Source organism: Cherax quadricarinatus, chromosome 43 (genome assembly GCF_038502225.1).
Source record: "Cherax quadricarinatus isolate ZL_2023a chromosome 43, ASM3850222v1, whole genome shotgun sequence".
NCBI classification, from domain to species: domain Eukaryota; kingdom Metazoa; phylum Arthropoda; class Malacostraca; order Decapoda; family Parastacidae; genus Cherax; species Cherax quadricarinatus.
This window is the reverse complement of record NC_091334.1, coordinates 9,983,268-10,003,664: the sequence shown is the minus strand read 5'-3', so window position 1 is coordinate 10,003,664 and position 20,397 is coordinate 9,983,268. Positions and strand designations below refer to the sequence as shown.

Genomic DNA, 20,397 nt, shown 5'->3' with positions numbered 1-20,397 from the left:
ACTCAGTATATGTACACCACTCAGTGTATGTACACCACTCAGTGTATGTACACCACTCAGTGTATGTACACCACTCAGTGTATGTACACCACTCATTGTATGTACACTACTCAGTATATGTACACCACTCAGTGTATGTACACCACTCAGTGTATGTACACCACTCAGTTTATGTACACTACTCAGTATATGTACACCACTCAGTGTATGTACACCACTCAGTGTATGTACACTACTCAGTATATGTACACTACTCAGTATATGTACACCACTCAGTGTATGTACACTACTCAGTATATGTACACCACTCAGTGTATGTACACTACTCAGTATATGTACACTACTCAGTATATGTACACCACTCAGTGTATGTACACTACTCAGTATATGTACACCACTCAGTGTATGTACACCACTCAGTGTATGTACACCACTCAGTGTATGTACACCACTCAGTGCATGTACACCACTCAGTATATGTACACTACTCAGTATATGTACACCACTCAGTGTATGTATACTACTCAGTATATGTACATCACTCAGTATATGTACACCACTCAGTGTATGTACACCACTCAGTGTATGTACACTACTCAGTGTATGTACACTACTCAGTATATGTACACCACTCAGTGTATGTACACTACTCAGTACATGTACACCACTCAGTGTATGTACACCACTCAGTGTATGTACACTACTCATTGTATGTACACTACTCAGTATATGTACACCACTCAGTGTATGTACACTACTCAGTACATGTACACCACTCAGTGTATGTACACTACTCAGTACATGTACACCACTCAGTGTATGTACACCACTCAGTGTATGTACACTACTCAGTGTATGTACACTACTCAGTATATGTACACCACTCAGTGTATGTACACTACTCAGTACATGTACACCACTCAGTGTATGTACACCACTCAGTGTATGTATACTACTCAGTACATGTACACCACTCAGTGTATGTACACCACTCAGTGTATGTACACCACTCAGTGTATGTATACTACTCAGTATATGTACATCACTCAGTATATGTACACCACTCAGTGTATGTACACCACTCAGTGTATGTACACTACTCAGTGTATGTACACTACTCAGTATATGTACACCACTCAGTGTATGTACACTACTCAGTACATGTACACCACTCAGTGTATGTACACCACTCAGTGTATGTACACTACTCAGTACATGTACACCACTCAGTGTATGTACACTACTCAGTACATGTACACCACTCAGTGTATGTACACTACTCAGTACATGTACACCACTCAGTGTATGTACACCACTCAGTGTATGTACACCACTCAGTGTATGTACACTACTCAGTACATGTACACCACTCAGGGTATGTACACCACTCAGTGTATGTACACTACTCAGTACATGTACACCACTCAGTGTATGTACACCACTCAGTGTATGTACACTACTCAGTACATGTACACCACTCAGTGTATGTACACCACTCAGTGTATGTACACCACTCAGTGTATGTACACCACTCAGTGTATGTACACCACTCAGTGTATGTACACTACTCATTATATGTACACCACTCAGTGTATGTACACTACTCAGTACATGTACACCACTCAGTGTATGTACACTACTCAGTATATGTACACCACTCAGTGTATGTACACCACTCAGTGTATGTACACTACTCAGTATATGTACACCACTCAGTGTATGTACACCACTCAGTGTATGTACACTACTCATTATATGTACACCACTCAGTGTATGTACACTACTCAGTATATGTACACCACTCAGTGTATGTACACCACTCAGTGTATGTATACTACTCATTATATGTACACCACTTAGTGTATGTACCACTCAGTATATGTACACTACTCAGTATATGTACACCACTCAGTGTATGTACACCACTCAATGTATTTACACCACTCAGTATATGTACACCACTCAGTATATGTACACCACTCAGTGTATGTACACCACTCAGTGTATGTACACTACTCAGTACATGTACACCACTCAGTATATGTACACCACTCAGTGTATGTACACCACTCAGTGTATGTACACCACTCAGTGTATTTACACCACTCAGTATATGTACACCACTCAGTGTATGTACACCACTCAGTGTATGTACACCACTCAGTGTATGTACACCACTCAGTATATGTACACCACTCAGTGTATGTACACCACTCAGTGTATGTACACCACTCAGTGTATGTACACCACTCAGTGTATTTCACCACTCAGTATATGTACACCACTCAGTATATGTACACCACTCAGTGTATGTACACCACTCAGTGTATGTACACCACTCAGTGTATTTACACCATTCAGTATATGTACACCACTCAGTGTATGTACACTACTCAGTACATGTACACCACTCAGTGTATGTACACTACTCAGTACATGTACACCACTCAGTGTATGTACACTACTCAGTACATGTACACCACTCAGTGTATGTACACCACTCAGTGTATGTACACCACTCAGTGTATGTACACTACTCAGTACATGTACACCACTCAGGGTATGTACACCACTCAGTGTATGTACACTACTCAGTACATGTACACCACTCAGTGTATGTACACCACTCAGTGTATGTACACCACTCAGTGTATGTACACCACTCAGTGTATGTACACCACTCAGTGTATGTACACCACTCAGTGTATGTACATCACTCAATGTATGTACACCACTCAGTGTATGTACACCACTCAGTGTATGTACACCACTTAGTGTATGTACACCACTCAGTGTATGTACATCACTCAGTGTATGTACACCACTCAGTATATGTACACCACTCAGTGTATGTACACCACTCAGTGTATGTACATCACTCAGTGTATGTACACCACTCAGTATATGTACACCACTCAATGTATGTACACCACTCAGTGTATGTACATCACTCAGTGTATGTACACCACTCAGTATATGTACACCACTCAGTATATGTACACCACTCAGTGTATGTACATCACTCAGTGTATGTACACCACTTAGTTTACCAGTTAAATGTAGACTGATACACACTTCTCAGTGTGTATATCCTCTACATTCACAAACAGTCTACACGTTTCACCCTCCTAACGTTGTCCACACGTTTCTCTGTTTCTCTCTCTCTCTCTCTCTCTCTCTCTCTCTCTCTCTCTCTCTCTCTCTCTCTCTCTGTTTCTCTCTCTCTCTCTCTTTCCTTACCGATATCTGTTAGTAATTAGCAAACTATTCGCTAAATCAAGCTTACATGAAGTAAATTTTCCGTTAAGAATGTCTGGCCCACAACGGGCGAAACCTCGCTATAAAGGGCTGTGTTTAAGTCTCTTTGATTCGCCAGTTCGTCTTCTCTCGCCACTTGCTAAATTGTTCGGTTATCTGGTGAGACTTTAGCAAACGTGGGATAAGTGCCAGAATGAACTAGGATAAGTTCCAGTATGAACCAGGGTAAGTGCCAGGATGAGGCAGGATAAATGCCAGGATGAACCAGGATATAAAAAAGCTGTCAGAAACAATGTAATTTATTTAAATATAATAAAATATAAATGTACACGTCAATACTCTATAACAAAAGGCAGATAGACTTGTAACTTGATAAAGTTAACACAGGGAATAAACACAAGACGTCATTACTGTAAAGAATCATTTTCTTGAGCGCTGCATTGTTGTTGTTGTGTGGGTGAACTGCTCTGCATTATACCTCCATCACTTCCGATGGAAATAGAGATGGTACTCCACTAATGGAGGTGGATAGAGAACACTCCATCAGTTCTAGATATTGGAGGAGTCAAGATGTCCTATCCATCAGGAGGTGGACGGAGGTAGTGAACTTCCACTCCTTCCCTGACTGTCTCAGGGCGTTCCTTGACTGAGGGAAGGGCAGGAACGAGCCCCTAAGGGCCTTCCAGCAATCTAAAAAAAAATATATGGAGAACAGATGGTGCGTCAGACGCGAGCATTCTCTCCCCACAGCGAATTACCACAGGCATGACCACAAGGCGACTTTCAAGACAAGAACCATGGCTCTGTGCTACAGCCATGGCTCTGTGCCACAGAGAGAACTCGGCTGCGAAACAGACATCACACAAGACGGGGTTCTGAACTTGAGGAAATTAAGCGCAATCGTCTGGGCAGATGTCCCCGATGGCGCAGACGGAGTTCTCCCAGTCGCAGATGAAGGCATCAGGATTGTAGAGGGTGCCAGGGGGGCACACCTCCTCCGTGGCATCATACCCACCGCTGGTATTCTGCCACAAAAAAAAAAAAAATAGAAAAAAATTAAAAAATATTGTCTTTTTCTCCGTTTTAATGCTATCTGAAATTTAATTTTTCATTATCGTCATTAATGGAGTGAAAAACCCACACTAACAACAAGTTTTTAATTACCTACAATTATAAATAAAAATCGGATGGCATTTCGAACTTGATAATGGTCTAAGAGTGGCCGAAATGTCGTTCTGATTTGCTTTCTACCCTGTGGGCTAAATGTACGTCTCTCAGTGTATGTAAATACTGAGAGAGTTGACTTTAATCCCTATTGTAAGTACTAAAACATTATTGACCGGTGATAAATACTGTAGGTGACATCCCACCTTCATGATCCTCGTGTAGTTGATAGACTTCAAACCCACCCATTAATAATAGTGTGGCTAAATAATAGTGTGGCTAAAGCTCCCGCTTCACACACGGAGGGCCCGGGTTCGATTCCCGGCGGGTGGAAACATTCCGACACGTTTCCTTACACCTGTTGTCCTGTTCACCTAGCAGCAAATAGGTACCTGGGTGTTAGTCGACTGGTGTGGGTCGCATCCTGGGGGACAAGATTAAGGACCCCAATGGAAATAAGTTAGACAGTCCTCGATGACGCACTGACTTTCTTGGGTTATCCTGGGTGGCTAACCCTCCGGGGTTAAAAATCCGAACGAAATCTTATCTTATCTTATCTTATCTTATTAAAGATTCGCCGGTATTCTCCCGGCCCGGGCCTTTTCCAAGTGGTGGCCCGGCCTTTTCTCCCTGTCTAGGAAGTGTCTGAGACCCAAGTCTCCCATGGGAGGAGGCACAAGTTCCCCGTCATCTTTGGGACCAACTGTCCCCAAGCCTAGCCACAAGCTAGGCCTCTGGTCTGCCATCCCCACCCCAAGGGGGATAATGGGAATGACAGTCTTGTGAGCCGCAAGCTCCGGCTCGGGCACCTACCCTACCCTAGAAGGGCTGGGCATGGTGTCGATCAATCATACATATAGTTTATTCTGTCTTATCTTAAAAAGAAAGGTTTTGTTGTGAAGTCAGAGACAGTGCCTGAGTCTAATGGAAATAAATAACTATTTGACTGTTTTTGGGCTATCCTAAGTTATTTACACATATATTATTATGTAAGAACACTGTAACTCATCCAAAAAACTATGTTATTGCACCTAAATAAGATTAATCTTGACTGGGATCAACAATGAGTGGCTCACCGGGGCACAGAGGTAGTAGTGATGACAGTTCTCCGGGTCAGCGTTGAGTCCTGGCTTCTGACACACACCGTCAGGAGGAGGCGGTGTGCGGGCGGTAGTGGTGGTGGGTGTGGTGGTGCTGACGGTGCTGCCGGCGGTGGTGGTTGGCGCATCAGGGTCCTGCAGAATGTACAATAAGTAAGTAAACTTATATACTTACATTTGTATTTGTACGTAAAAGAGAAGTGAATATTAAGAATTATCAGTCGCTATGTTGCTCACGAACACATTACATATCATATCACGAGGGATCTTCAATTATTAATCTTTTTTTGCCACTGTAACACAGAAATTCGTTTCAAAATTAACTCTACATAAAATGTACTGTGCTTTACGGAGGCGCCTTACGTGTTTAGTGAAGTTAACCTTCACAGTTTTACATTTTCTGTAAATTCGTGTCTTTATAAAAGAAAACAGATTTTATATAAGGATAACAAATATTTTCCTAAATTTATATGGTAAAGTGTCGGAGACACTTTACCATGTAAATAAATAAATAAATAAATAAATAAATAAATATATATATATGTATATATATATATATATATATATATATATATATATATATATATATATATATATATATATATATATATATATATTCTTGAGTACAGTGTACTCACTTAGTTGAGGTTGCGGGGGTCGAGTCCGAGCTCCTGGCCCCGTGTGTGTGTGTGTGTGTGTGTGTGTGTGATATAACTACGGGGATTGTAGCTAAGTAATTAAGTCATTACAGTATGCCACTTTTTATACATCTATGCTAACTCTATGCAATATATAGCATGATACAAATTATTCAAGGAAGAGGAGGGGGTAGGTCTCATTTCTTGGAGCGAGAGACTCTTCACTATGCAGTAGAGAGGAAGCTCACCCTGGTGGTGGTTGATGGGGGAGGTGGAACAGTGATGTCCCCGCCGCTGTAAGTCTCAGCCAAGGTCCTGATGAGCTCGAAGTCACGGCCACCACAGATGCCAAGGAAGTCATCGGTTTCAACGCTCCACACCATCATACCAGCCAGGTTCATGTCTTTAGCGTAGTTGGCCTGTACAGGTTATATGTAGTATTGGTAATTATGACAGAATTTGCTCTTAAATTAAATTAAAAAAAATCCGCAAAAAAAAAAAAAACAAGTAATGCAGAATAAGAATTAATCTTGCTGACGATTGAGCTTCATTAAGAGTTGATAATAGTCAATCCTGAGCAAATTATCGTGAAACTTAATACAGTTTATCCCTCAGTGAACCATGATCTAAAATAAAGATTAGTGTGTTTATACAGTATTCTCTAATTGATGTGTTGCCTCAGTTACTAAAATCAATTTGTTTAAACACAGCAGACAATGTTTCTCTATAGAGTGTCATGTGAAAATTGCTTAGGTAGAGGTTAAAGTTTTTCTGGTGAGAACTTTAGAGGAGTGGAGGCATATCTCACCTTGATGACACAAGAGTCATGGTCGTCGTAAGAGCACCAGATCCTCTCGTGGTTGTAGCTGTAGGTGTAAGGTTCGTTCATACCTGGTGCTATCTCCACTACCCAGTCACCCTCATTCTTCTGGAACTCACAGATCTGTAAAATTGAAGTTGAAAGGTAATAATTTGACGCTTTTTCTAATCTCGTGACAGTGTTGTATTTCTGTTGAGAGAAAACTGATTGTATTCTCTTAGTCTCACTACACAGGTGACACTTGTTCTCTACGAGGTGTAGAATTCTTTATTACCTCGTTGTAGCCCAGGAAGCCTGGACTCCTGGTGTAAGGTCCAGCTGGTCCTGGCTGGCTGGCAGGGGCGTAGTAACCAGTCTCGTCAGTGCTGTAGTCCAGCTTGTAGCAGCGGCCGTACAGAGGCACTCCCAGAGCGATCTTGGTGCTTGGCATTCCTCCGTCTATCCAGTACCTCACAGCGAAGTCCTGTGCAGAAAATGCGAAGTATTGTATCACAATCAGTGCCTAAATTTACTGTGGCTCTATTTTGTATTGTAAATTTTGACTGTATGCCTGCCCTTTCTCTGTGAGTGTTCATAAAAACTCTGATAAACATTAGTACCTACTTATTGATTGATATAATATATTTGTATACTTTACAAAAGAAAGCTAATAACGATATGGTTAAAGGAGGGGCGTGTGTATTCACTGATATGACCCGCAGGTGAACTCGGAGCAAGAGGCTCCACTGCGAACGTCTTGATAGTGTCAAGTTTCCATTATTACTGTGAACTGTTGAAAGTTAGGGCAGCTGCAATGACAGCTGATTCATTTTTTAATTAAAGTGTGCCTATTACGTCAATGATGCATGTTCACGAACTATGTTGTGAGGAAAAAATTAACATGCTTCATAAGTCTCATGCTTAAGGTCTTCTCAGTTTGTCCGATGAATGAGAGTTCGCAGTTTTTACAGAAGAATCTGTTCATCCATGTTACCTTTAAAATTATTATTAAAATTGTGTTTACGTGTTAATAAATATTTGAAGGCCTTCTCTAGTAGCTAATATTATATAATAACTTTATATTAGGAAATACAGAGGTGCCAGTAAGGAATAAGTCTAAGTGAGACGCCTACCAAACATTGGTTTCATATACATATGAAAGATTCATTTATCTCACCTGGTTGAGGTAAACGTTATCTCCGGTGTCGTCAGGGTAAGGATAGAGACCAGACTGGTGGTGGGTGTAGGTCTCCCAGGCACCGTGCAGGTCGTACGCCATCAGGTTGACAATGTCTATGTTCTCAGCCATGGCGGGGATGTCGTAGGCTGGGTCGATGGTCAGCTTTCCTGCTGACACAGCAGCCGTCAGGATCATTCCTTCGGCGTGGAGTGCCGTCTTCAGCTCTGACAGAAGGCTGATGAAGTTCACCTATGGACGAGACACCTAGCAAGTGAATATTACCTCCTCGCCATGAAGAAATTTCTGTGTTAGAAATACCATGAGATCTTTTACTGTTTAACAATGTTTGTTATGAAGGGCACTTCCTGGTTGACGAGATTATTGTAGTTAATAAAATTTCCAAAAATTTGTTATAAGGAGACAGTTTTACTTAAAAAAGGCCCTGATCCATTTACGGCTTAACAATGTTCTGTGATGGGCCTCTCTCGGCCCCATTTCCCCTTAAGTAAAGCTTTATGGTGTAAAATATATTTTTTAACTCGTTAAACCAAAATAGTCAACGAATTATTACATTTAGTGTTATTATAAGAAAGGACTCAGTAACCCACCTTGTCCTCTGGTTTTCCTCCACGCTGGGTCGGGTACTCCCAGTCCATGTCCAGACCATCGAAGTTGTGAGTCTTCAGCATCTCAACGGAAGAGTCAACGAAGGTCTTCCTAGTACCTTCGTCCGCAGCCATCTGGGTGAAGAATTAATGATAGTACACTCTGATGTGTTAACTGTCGAGTATATGACAATCATCGGTATTTACTTGCCGCTTGCAAGTTATGTAGCGTTAAGATGGAATAAATTAGGTAATGATATTTTTAGCACACAACAGTATGAGATTCTTAGTATCACTAATATAAGATGGAATTAGAAGAAACTAACATCAGAATACTTGGTGGATCCCTCGTTCCAGCCTCCCACGGCCAGGATGGTGACCAGTTCTGTGTTCTTCTGCTTGAGCGCAGTGAACCTGTCGTAGGCGCACTTGCCGTAGTTCTCACACAGTTCGTTGTACGGGTCCAGCACCTACACAACACAAATTGTTCTTAACACACGAGGTCTCGGTTCCTTGAACAGAATTTCCAGAAGAACATAACACTGAAGAACATAACACTGGAGAACACTTTGTATACTTTTTCTGCACGTATTATAAAATTTTAAAAGTATCTGGTCTTAACATTTTTAAGAAAAATCTCATAAATAAGGAAAAAGAAACGAGTTTTCACAGTGTCGGGTAAGTAAACATTTTGTCTTACTGGACGGAGGATCGAGCTTCCACCAATTTTTATTTTCAATGACCAGCAAATGTTTTGTACTTTATATCAAGGTCTGATGTATAAATGATAGTCATGTACAAAGTAATTTCTTGTTGTAAATACCTTTGTAAATTGCCCATGCAAGCACTCCAAGCTAGTAACTGTAAATACATCTTTTACGTCTGTCTCTCACCCTGATTTGGTTGTCCCAGCCGAGTCCAGCGAAGCCGAAGATGAGATGGGTGCAGATGAACGGGTCGATGTTCTCCACGTCAAACTTGCCGTTGTCGGGCCTGTAGACGGCCCAGGAGCCGTAGTAGCACACCATTACCCCCTCTGTGGGAAACCACAACACCCTAGTTATAATATAATAATATATAATACAATCTTTATTTCTACAAGTACATATTTACAAGTACATGTTTACAAGTACATGTACAAGGTATACAGTACTAGCTGACATCAATGACATACTACTATATAGAAAGCCGCTTGTTATGCTGAGCATTTCGGGCAAATTAGGTCAATTTTGTCCCAGGATGCGACCCACATCAGTCGACTAGCTCCCAGGTACCTATTTTACTGATGAATGAGCATAGACAACCGGTGTACGGAAACACGTCCAATGTTTCCACTCCTTCGCCGGGAATCGAACCCGGACCGTCACCGTGTGAAGCGAGAGCTTTTGCCACCAGACCACGGGGCACCATTATTACACATAGTAGCTAAGCCCAGAAACTTAAACATAAGACACCAGAGAAAGGTGTCTTATGCATAGCTAAAATATCATAACTAAGGGGGGCAAGGTACGGTGTAGAGGCGGGTGTTAAACCAGTGCCTCACCTGCGAGAGAGAGGATGATGGCGAGGAGAGAGAGTGGTAGCAACAGTCTCATGTTGTGCCTTCACGTGAAGCTCACAGCTGGCCACTGATGCCACGGCTCTGCTCCGCCTGCCCTTATATACCCATAAGATGACCTAGCAACGTGGAGGTGCTGCCTGTGACACATCCCGTCCCATGGCTTCCAGGACACGTGTGTTGGACATTATTTTTATCACAGGAGTAGCACTGATAGCGTCGTGCTTTTGATGGAGTTGATTTAGAGTCCTCTCAAGGACGAAAACAATAAAAAGTTTTTTTAATTTGAGGTTCGTGAGAGCGGAAAGGTTGGCTCACCCAAGTTTTTCTTTAAACCGAGTTAACAGATTTTACATAAACTGCAGACTGTTTCTTTGGTAAATTATAACAATATTGCGAATGAACGTGGCGTACAAAAAGTACCTGGGACTATTTCACAGATGTCCTGATCCCTTGAAGCACACATCAAGAGGAGAAATAGCCTCGTAGTTCAGTGGTAAAGGGTTCCGTTCAAAGGCGAAGGAGCCAGGTGCATCAGGGACGAGGCTGGACGTATGGACAAGTCTCCTAATTACTGCCGCTCCTGTTCACCTAACAGTGTCGCCTTCTGCGGTAGGAGCTAATGGGAACATGCAACACTGTAATGAACTTTCCTGGGCTATAGTTTCCTCTCAAAAGTGTTGGTTATTTAGAATTCATTTAGAATGCATTTAGAATGCATTTAGAATGCATTTAGAATGCATTTAGAATGCATTTAGAATGTATTTATGTAATATTCAGAATGCATGTATGCTCATTTGTACGATCAAATAAGTCTGCATCTTGGATGGCTGGGTACCATTGAACCAGCCGGGTACCACTGGGTCAGCCGGGTACCACTGGGCCAGCCAGGTACCACTGGGCCAGCCGGGTACCACTGAACCAGCCGGGTACCACTGGACCAGCCGGGTACCACTGGACCTGCCGGGTACCACTGGACCAGCCTTAAGCTTTCCAATTCATCCTAATTATGATTATTATTATTATAGGTCAAGCTAAAAATGTTATCACTTGACCGAGAAAGATGCGTGAGTAATGTCACGATGGATGTTTATGTTAATTTACTATAAGATAGCGATTTTTAGAATAGGCAGAAATAAGAACATAAAAATACACTAGGGGCTGATATCAGTCACCAGACTCTTGGACCCAGGGACTGGTGCACCTTGGAATGTCTACGGTGTATGTGTCTTAATATCTAAACGCTGACTGGTATGTCTCTCAGTGTCTAAACACTGACTGGTATGTCTCTCAGTGTCTAAACACTGACTGGTATGTCTCTCAGTGTCTAAACACTGACTGGTATGTCTCTCAGTGTCTAAACACTGACTGGTATGTCTCTCAGTGTCTAAACACTGACTGGTATGTCTCTCAGTGTCTAAACACTGACTGGTATGTCTCTCAGTGTCTAAACACTGACTGGTATGTCTCTCAGTGTCTAAACACTGACTGGTATGTCTCTCAGTGTCTAAACACTGACTGGTATGTCTCTCAGTGTCTAAACACTGACTGGTATGTCTCTCAGTGTCTAAACACTGACTGGTATGTCTCTCAGTGTCTAAACACTGACTGGTATGTCTCTCAGTGTCTAAACACTGACTGGTATGTCTCTCAGTGTCTAAACACTGACTGGTATGTCTCTCAGTGTCTAAACACTGACTGGTATGTCTCTCAGTGTCTAAACACTGACTCTCTCAGTGTCTAAACACTGACTGGTATGTCTCTCAGTGTCTAAACACTGACTGGTATGTCTCTCAGTGTCTAAACACTGACTGGTATGTCTCTCAGTGTCTAAACACTGACTGGTATGTCTCTCAGTGTCTAAACACTGACTGGTATGTCTCTCAGCGTCTAAACACTGACTGGTATGTCTCTCAGTGTCTAAACACTGACTGGTATGTCTCTCAGTGTCTAAACACTGACTGGTATGTCTCTCAGTGTCTAAACACTGACTGGTATGTCTCTCAGTGTCTAAACACTGACTGGTATGTCTCTCAGTGTCTAAACACTGACTGGTATGTCTCTCAGTGTCTAAACACTGACTGGTATGTCTCTCAGTGTCTAAACACTGACTGGTATGTCTCTCAGTGTCTAAACACTGACTGGTATGTCTCTCAGTGTCTAAACACTGACTGGTATGTCTCTCAGCGTCTAAACACTGACTGGTATGTCTCTCAGTGTCTAAACACTGACTGGTATGTCTCTCAGCGTCTAAACACTGACTTGTATGTCTCTCAGCGTCTAAACACTGACTGGTATGTCTCTCAGTGTCTAAACACTGACTGGTATGTCTCTCAGCGTCTAAACACTGACTGGTATGTCTCTCAGTGTCTAAACACTGACTGGTATGTCTCTCAGTGTCTAAACACTGACTGGTATGTCTCTCAGTGTCTAAACACTGACTGGTATGTCTCTCAGTGTCTAAACACTGACTGGTATGTCTCTCAGTGTCTAAACACTGACTGGTATGTCTCTCAGTGTCTAAACACTGACTGGTATGTCTCTCAGTGTCTAAACACTGACTGGTATGTCTCTCAGTGTCTAAACACTGACTGGTATGTCTCTCAGTGTCTAAACACTGACTGGTATGTCTCTCAGTGTCTAAACACTGACTGGTATGTCTCTCAGTGTCTAAACACTGACTGGTATGTCTCTCAGTGTCTAAACACTGACTGGTATGTCTCTCAGTGTCTAAACACTGACTGGTATGTCTCTCAGTGTCTAAACACTGACTGGTATGTCTCTCAGTGTCTAAACACTGACTGGTATGTCTCTCAGTGTCTAAACACTGACTGGTATGTCTCTCAGTGTCTAAACACTGACTGGTATGTCTCTCAGTGTCTAAACACTGACTGGTATGTCTCTCAGCGTCTAAACACTGACTGGTATGTCTCTCAGTGTCTAAACACTGACTGGTATGTCTCTCAGTGTCTAAACACTGACTGGTATGTCTCTCAGCGTCTAAACACTGACTGGTATGTCTCTCAGTGTCTAAACACTGACTGGTATGTCTCTCAGTGTCTAAACACTGACTGGTATGTCTCTCAGTGTCTAAACACTGACTGGTATGTCTCTCAGTGTCTAAACACTGACTGGTATGTCTCTCAGTGTCTAAACACTGACTGGTATGTCTCTCAGTGTCTAAACACTGACTGGTATGTCTCTCAGTGTCTAAACACTGACTGGTATGTCTCTCAGTGTCTAAACACTGACTGGTATGTCTCTCAGTGTCTAAACACTGACTGGTATGTCTCTCAGTGTCTAAACACTGACTGGTATGTCTCTCAGTGTCTAAACACTGACTGGTATGTCTCTCAGTGTCTAAACACTGACTGGTATGTCTCTCAGTGTCTAAACACTGACTGGTATGTCTCTCAGTGTCTAAACACTGACTGGTATGTCTCTCAGTGTCTAAACACTGACTGGTACGTCTTTGCGTAATTACCTATCTGTAGCCGCAGGATTAGAGTTACGTTCGTGATGTTCAGTCTTCAGGAATGTGTTCAACATAAATATTTTTTTTAGTTTCTTACAGGTACATGTCTGTTAGTGTATATATATACATTGAGGGGTATTTCGCTGAGTGAAAGTATTGCTTGAGATGTATATATCTCTCGGTATAAATGCTTTGTGTCATAACTATCAATCGGTACATATTTGTTATTGTCTGCTAACGGTGAGGTATATATCAGTGTATATCAGAGTATATACAGCAAAGAAGTGAGTATCTTTCTGTATATACACTTCAACTTCCTTTAATCTCTGTTTTAAGAATTAAAATGTTCTTGATCTGCTGTGTAGAGGCGAGAGGCCTCAGTGACCCTCCTACAGTCTACAGTCTTCAAACTTAACAAATCGACCAACCTCTGAAGTGAAAAAATACTCACGTGTGGACGATAGTGGCGCCACTGACACGCACATGTGTACTTCCCAGATCACCTGTGACGTCCTCTGTCTCTCGTCTGCGAGTACATCGATGCACTTTCTACGTGAGAACGTCAGTGGATGCCACAACTGGGACAACTAGGTACTCCCTCGTGCTACAGCTCTTGGGCCCATGAGAGGGGAAACCCGGGCAACTGCAGAGAGCTAAGACGGGGAGGGGATTCGAAAGGATTGGACTGGAGGGTGAAGTAGGCGTCAAGTCTTCCTCTTTCACTGGCCACTTATCTGCTAGTCCCTGGCTCATTACCACTTACTGAAGCATTTTATTGTAGCTTTCTCAAGCCTTCCTGTAGCCTTATGATGACCCGCCACTGAAGCTTTTGTCATCTGACCGAGACCTTCGACTGGCTTACTCATCTACCACTTTATATATATATATATATATATATATATATATATATATATATATATATATATATATATATATATATATAAAGTGGTAGATGAGTAAGCCAGTGGAAGGTCTCGGTCAGATGTCTCCAGGAACAGCTTTTGAAAACTGACCACTGTTTGAAAAATCTCCCAACTCCTGCCCCGAACATCTTGCTACTAGGTGACTTTAACTTAAGACACCTAAAATGGAGGAGTGCAGTTAATAATGTTTTAACAGAGATAACCCCAGGAGCTCAGATGAAAATTCACACACACACATGAACTATTAAATCCCTGCAACAAATTCACCTTAAGTCAGCAAATAGTGGAAAATACACTTGACCTCATCTTCACTAATAATGATGATCTGATACGAAATATATGTATCAGAGAGAATACACTCAGATCATAACATAACAGAGGTACAGACATATATGTGCAGGGCTCCTGACCAGCATAAGGTGATCAGTTATGAAGGTGCCTTTACCAATTTTAACTTAATAAAAATATACAGTGGGATCAAATCAACCATATCCTAAATCAAACAATATGGGAAGATATCCTAAACAATACGGATCCGAACCTTTGCCTACAAAGAATTAACTCTGTGGCACTTCAGGTATGCTCAAGGCCACACACACAAGAAAAAAAGAGAAGATGTCAACTAGAAAGAGAGAGACGCTCCCTATACAGGCGAAGGTGAAGAATCACAGAAGTGCTGAAAGGGGCCAGTATATCTGAAATACGAAAGGAGGCACTGGTCAGAGAAATAGCAAATACTGAACTTAAATCTAGGTCAAAAACATCCAGTATTAGACCCCTGCTTAGACGAGATGGGACTTACACAGATGACAGCAAAGAAATGAGTGACATACTGTAGTCCCAGTATGACTCAGCTTTTAATGGTTAATTCTTTCTAGTCTGGAATGTTGCTGTACACTAGCGGCCACTTTCAAGGCAGGAGAAATTGCTGACCTGGAGAATATACAGAGAACTTTCACGGCACGTATAAATACAATAAAGCCCCTAAATTACTGGGAATGGTTGAAGTCCCTTTATTTGTATTCCCTGGAACGCAGGCGAGAAAGATACATGATAATAAACATTTGGAAAATCCTGGAGATTAGTTCCAAATCGGCACACAAAAATCACTCCCTACGAAAGCATAAGACTCGACAGGAGATGCAACATTTCCCCTATCAAAAGCAGGGGCGCCACGAGTACGCTAAGAGACAACACAGTAAGCGTCTGGGGCCCAAGACTATTCAACTGCCTCCCAGCATACATAAGTGTGATTACCAATAGACACCTCGTTGTCTTCAAGAAGACACTGGACAGGCACCTAAAGTCAGAGCCTGATCAACCGGGCTGTAGTTCGTACGTCAGTTCATATGCGGCTAGAAGTAACAGCCTGGTTGATCAGGCTTTGATCTGCCACAAGGCCTGGTCACGGACCGGGCCACGGGGGCACTGACCCCGAGATTCCCTCCAGGTATATATATATATATATATATATATATATATATATATATATATATATATATATATATATATATATATATATATATATATATATATATATATTGTTATTAACATTTTTATTATTATTTATTATCATCGTTATTATTATTAGGAAAAGCTAAGCAATTATGAGCCAAATAGCTTCTGGGTAACTGAGGCCAATCACGTTTGATCCAAGGAGGGAGAGGAAAGATCTTTTTCCCCGCATCAAGGAGAGAAACTTGAAAGGAGAGGAATATTCGCGCGTCTACCTTCATTTTCGTAGATGGAGGATCGAGCTTGCATGCTATGATAGTTTCTGAAGGACTTGGTATGCGCGTGAGTACGTGTCTGAGTGCTTGTGAGTACGTGTCTGAGTGCTTGTGAGTACGTGTCTGAGTGCTTGTGAGTACGTGTCTGAGTGCTTGTGAGTACGTGTCTGAGTGCTTGTGAGTACGTGTCTGAGTGCTTGTGAGTACGTGTCTGAGTGCTTGTGAATGCATGTCTGAGTGCTTGTGAGTACGTGTCTGAGTGCTTGTGAGTACGTGTCTGAGTGCTTGTGAGTACGTGTCTGAGTGCTTGTGAGTACGTGTCTGAGTGCTTGTGAGTACGTGTCTGAGTGCTTGTGAATGCATGTCTGAGTGCTTGTGAGTACGTGTCTGAGTGCTTGTGAGTACGTGTCTGAGTGCTTGTGAGTACGTGTCTGAGTGCTTGAGAGTACGTGTCTGAGTGCTTGTGAGTACGTGTCTGAGTGCTTGTGAGTACGTGTCTGAGTGCTTGTGAGTACGTGTCTGAGTGCTTGTGAGTACGTGTCTGAGTGCTTGTGAGTACGTGTCTGAGTGCTTGTGAGTACGTGTCTGAGTGCTTGTGAGTACGTGTCTGAGTGCTTGTGAGTACGTGTCTGAGTGCTTGTGAGTACGTGTCTGAGTGCTTGTGAGTACGTGTCTGAGTGCTTGTGAGTACGTGTCTGAGTGCTTGTGAGTACGTGTCTGAGTGCTTGTGAGTACGTGTCTGAGTGATAGATAACATCAAGGTAATACCCACAGTTCAAGGTTGACCTCGAAGTATTAACCAGCACTGCTGGCACTCACTATCTTACTCTCCCTGGCACAGTCTGGGCTCCAGCTGTTGGTATCATGTGCCACATAAACAGCCTTTAATTTTTTTACCTTAAATCCTTCTTCTTCTTCTTCTTCTTCTTCTTCTTCTTCTTCTTCTTCTTCTTCTTATTATTATTATTATTATTATTATTATTATTATTATTATTATTATTATTATTATTATTATTATTACTATTATTTTTATTATTATTATTATTGTTATTATTATTATTATTATTATTATTATTATTATTATTATTATTATTATTATTATTATTATTATCACTATTTCTTTTAACATATCCCCTTCTCCCATTCAAACATGAATTCCTCACTGCCTCCAGCCTCCTCCTCGCTGCAACGTTTACAACCCATGCTTCACACCCACACAGTAGTGCTGGCACTACCTATACTCTGCTACATTCCTCCTTCTTACTGCCATAGGTGAACTTCGTTAATCCTCGCACGCCTCAACACACCATCCAATTCTCTCCCTCATCTGCTCTATGGTTCTCCAAGTCTTACATAGACGTGTCTCCCAACAAGTTCCCTCCCAGATATCTAAACACATTTCCCCTTGCCATACTTCCTCACTTCTGTCTGATATATAATCTTCTGGTGCACATTCTAACACTTTACTCTTAGATCTACGCGACACCTCTTCACCTTCCTCATTATCTGAAAGATAGTCTATCTTTGTATCAATATTTACTTAAATGTTAACTGATCTTTTTAGTTTATTCATTATTACTTCTCTCTTACCCACCGAAGCCATGTATAACATCTCCTGTAGTTACCATTAAATAGTGAAGTCTACCCATCTACTTTTTGTCTCCTTCTACTTTTCATTTACATCAACCTTTTATCTACTAATACACAGTCTAAATAACTGCAATCATTCTGCGCTGTACCGTATCCCGTATGCTTATTTATCCCGTCTTTCTTAAAATACATAGAAACTATTACCAAACTTCTGTTCTATACACATTACAGTTAGAGGCTGCGTAAGCTGACCTACCAGGCTCTCTGATACACAACAGTTTCTCCAGATTTAGCATTTAGGTCTCTCACAATAATTATTAATGCCCATCACACTCACACACGCAAAGGTTTGCAGCGAGACTAGTCCCGGAGGAGGAGAGGTAAAAGGAAATCGATCTGATGACACTGGAGGACAGGAGAAACAGTGGGGACATGATAACGACATGTAAAATACTGAGAGAAATTGACAAGGTGGATAGGGACAGGATGTTTCAGAGATGCGACATAGCAACAAGAGGTCACAATTGGAAGTTGAAGACTCATATGAGTCACAGGGATGTTAGGAAGTATTACTTCAGTCACTGAGTTGTCATGAAGTGGAACAGTCTGGAGAGTAGTATAGTGGAGGAAGGATCCATACATAGCTTTAAGGAGAGGTATGATAAAGCTCATGGAGCAGGGAGAGACTGGACCTAGTAGCGACCAGTGAAGAGGCGGGCCACAAGTTATGACTCGACCCCTGCAGTCACAATTGGATGAGTACAATTAGGTGAGTACACATACACATACACACACACACACACACACACACACACACACATGGTACACAAACGCTGATGGAATAACAAATAAGTGGGAGGAGTGGCACGAAAGAGTCAAAGAGGCATCACCGGACATCATAGCTCTCACAGAAACCAAGCTTACAGTTATGATAACAGATGCGATCTTTCCAACGGGATACCAAATCCTGAGGAAAGACAGAGGGAACAGGAGGGTGGAGGAGTGGCATTGCTGATCAAAAATCGCTGGATTTTGATGAGCTGGAGAGAGGAGACAGCGGAGAAGAAAGTGATTACATAGCGGGAACGCTTCTCTCTGGAGGTCCCAAGGTGGTAATAGCAATGATGTATAACCCACCACAGAACAGCAGGTGGCCAAGGCAAGAGTACGACGAGAGCAATAGAGCGATGGTTGACACACTGGCTGCAGTGGCCAGAAGAGCTCATGCATGCAGGGCAAAGCTCCTGATCATGGGTGACTTTAACCACAAGGAGATCGATTGGGAGAACTTTGACCCACATGGGGGCCAAGATACATGGAGGGCTAAGATGATGGAGGTGGTACTGGAAAACTTCATGTACCAACACGTAAGGGACACTACAAGAGAGAGAGGAGAGGATGAACCAGCAAGGCTGGACTTAGTATTCACCTTGAGTAGTGCAGATATCGAGGACATCACATATGAAAGACCCCTTGGGGCCAGCGATCATGTGGTTTTAAGCTTCGAATACACAGTAGAGCTACAAGTGGAGGGAGAAGCAGGAAGGCCAGGACGAATGAAGCCAAACTACAAGAAAGGGGACTACACAGGAAAGAGGAACTTCCTCAACGGGGTTCAGTGGGACAGAGAACTGGCAGGGAAGCCAGTTAATAAGATGATGGAATATGTAGCAACAAAATGCAAGGAGGCTGAGGAGAGGTTTGTACCCAAGGGTAACAGGAATAATGAAAAAGCCAGGATGAGCCCATGGTTCACCCAAACGTGCAGGGAGGCAAAAACCAAGTGTGCTAGGGAATGGAAGAAATATAGAAGGCAAAGGACCCAGCAGAATAAGGAGAGCAGTCGTAGAGCCAGAATCGAATATGCACAGATAAGATGGGAGGCCCAAAGACAATATGAAAATGACATAGCAGCGAAAGCCAAATCTGACCCGAAACTGTTATACAGCCACATCAGGAGGAAAACAACAGTCAAGGACCAGGTAATCAGGCTAAGGAAGGAAGGAGGAGAGACAACAAGAAATGACCGTGAAGTATGTGAGGAACTCAACAAGACATTCAAAGAAGTGTTCACAGAGGAGACAGAAGGGGCTCCAGAAAGACGGAGAGGTGGGGCACACCACCAAGTGCTGGACACAGTGAACACAACCGAGGAAGAAGTGAAGAGGTTCTCAGTGAGCTAGATACCTCAAAGGCAATGGGGCCAGATAACATCTCCCCATGGGTATTGAGAGAGGGAGCAGAGGCACTTTGTGTACCCCTAACAACAATATTCAATACATCTATCGAAACAGGGAGATTGCCTGAGGCATGGAAAACAGCAAATGTGGTCCCAATCTTTAAATAAGGAGACAGACATGAAGCACTAAACTACAGA

At 42.2% G+C, this 20,397-nt stretch overlaps 1 protein-coding gene across 1 annotated transcript; it reads right to left on the bottom strand.

Annotated features, from left to right (window-relative positions):
- Positions 1-3,544: 3,544 nt before the first annotated feature.
- On the bottom strand, positions 3,545-10,439 carry LOC128694246 (chitinase-3-like protein 1). The gene is made up of 10 exons (XM_053784271.2): positions 10,288-10,439; positions 9,638-9,780; positions 9,071-9,214; positions 8,748-8,879; positions 8,137-8,388; positions 7,255-7,443; positions 6,969-7,103; positions 6,409-6,579; positions 5,499-5,657; positions 3,545-4,283 (listed from the first exon to the last, which is right to left on the bottom strand). Exons 1-10 carry the CDS (start codon positions 10,337-10,339, stop codon positions 4,149-4,151), a joined length of 1,512 nt encoding a protein of 503 aa, XP_053640246.2. The 5' UTR covers positions 10,340-10,439; the 3' UTR covers positions 3,545-4,148.
- Between the last annotated feature and the right edge of the window lie 9,958 nt (positions 10,440-20,397).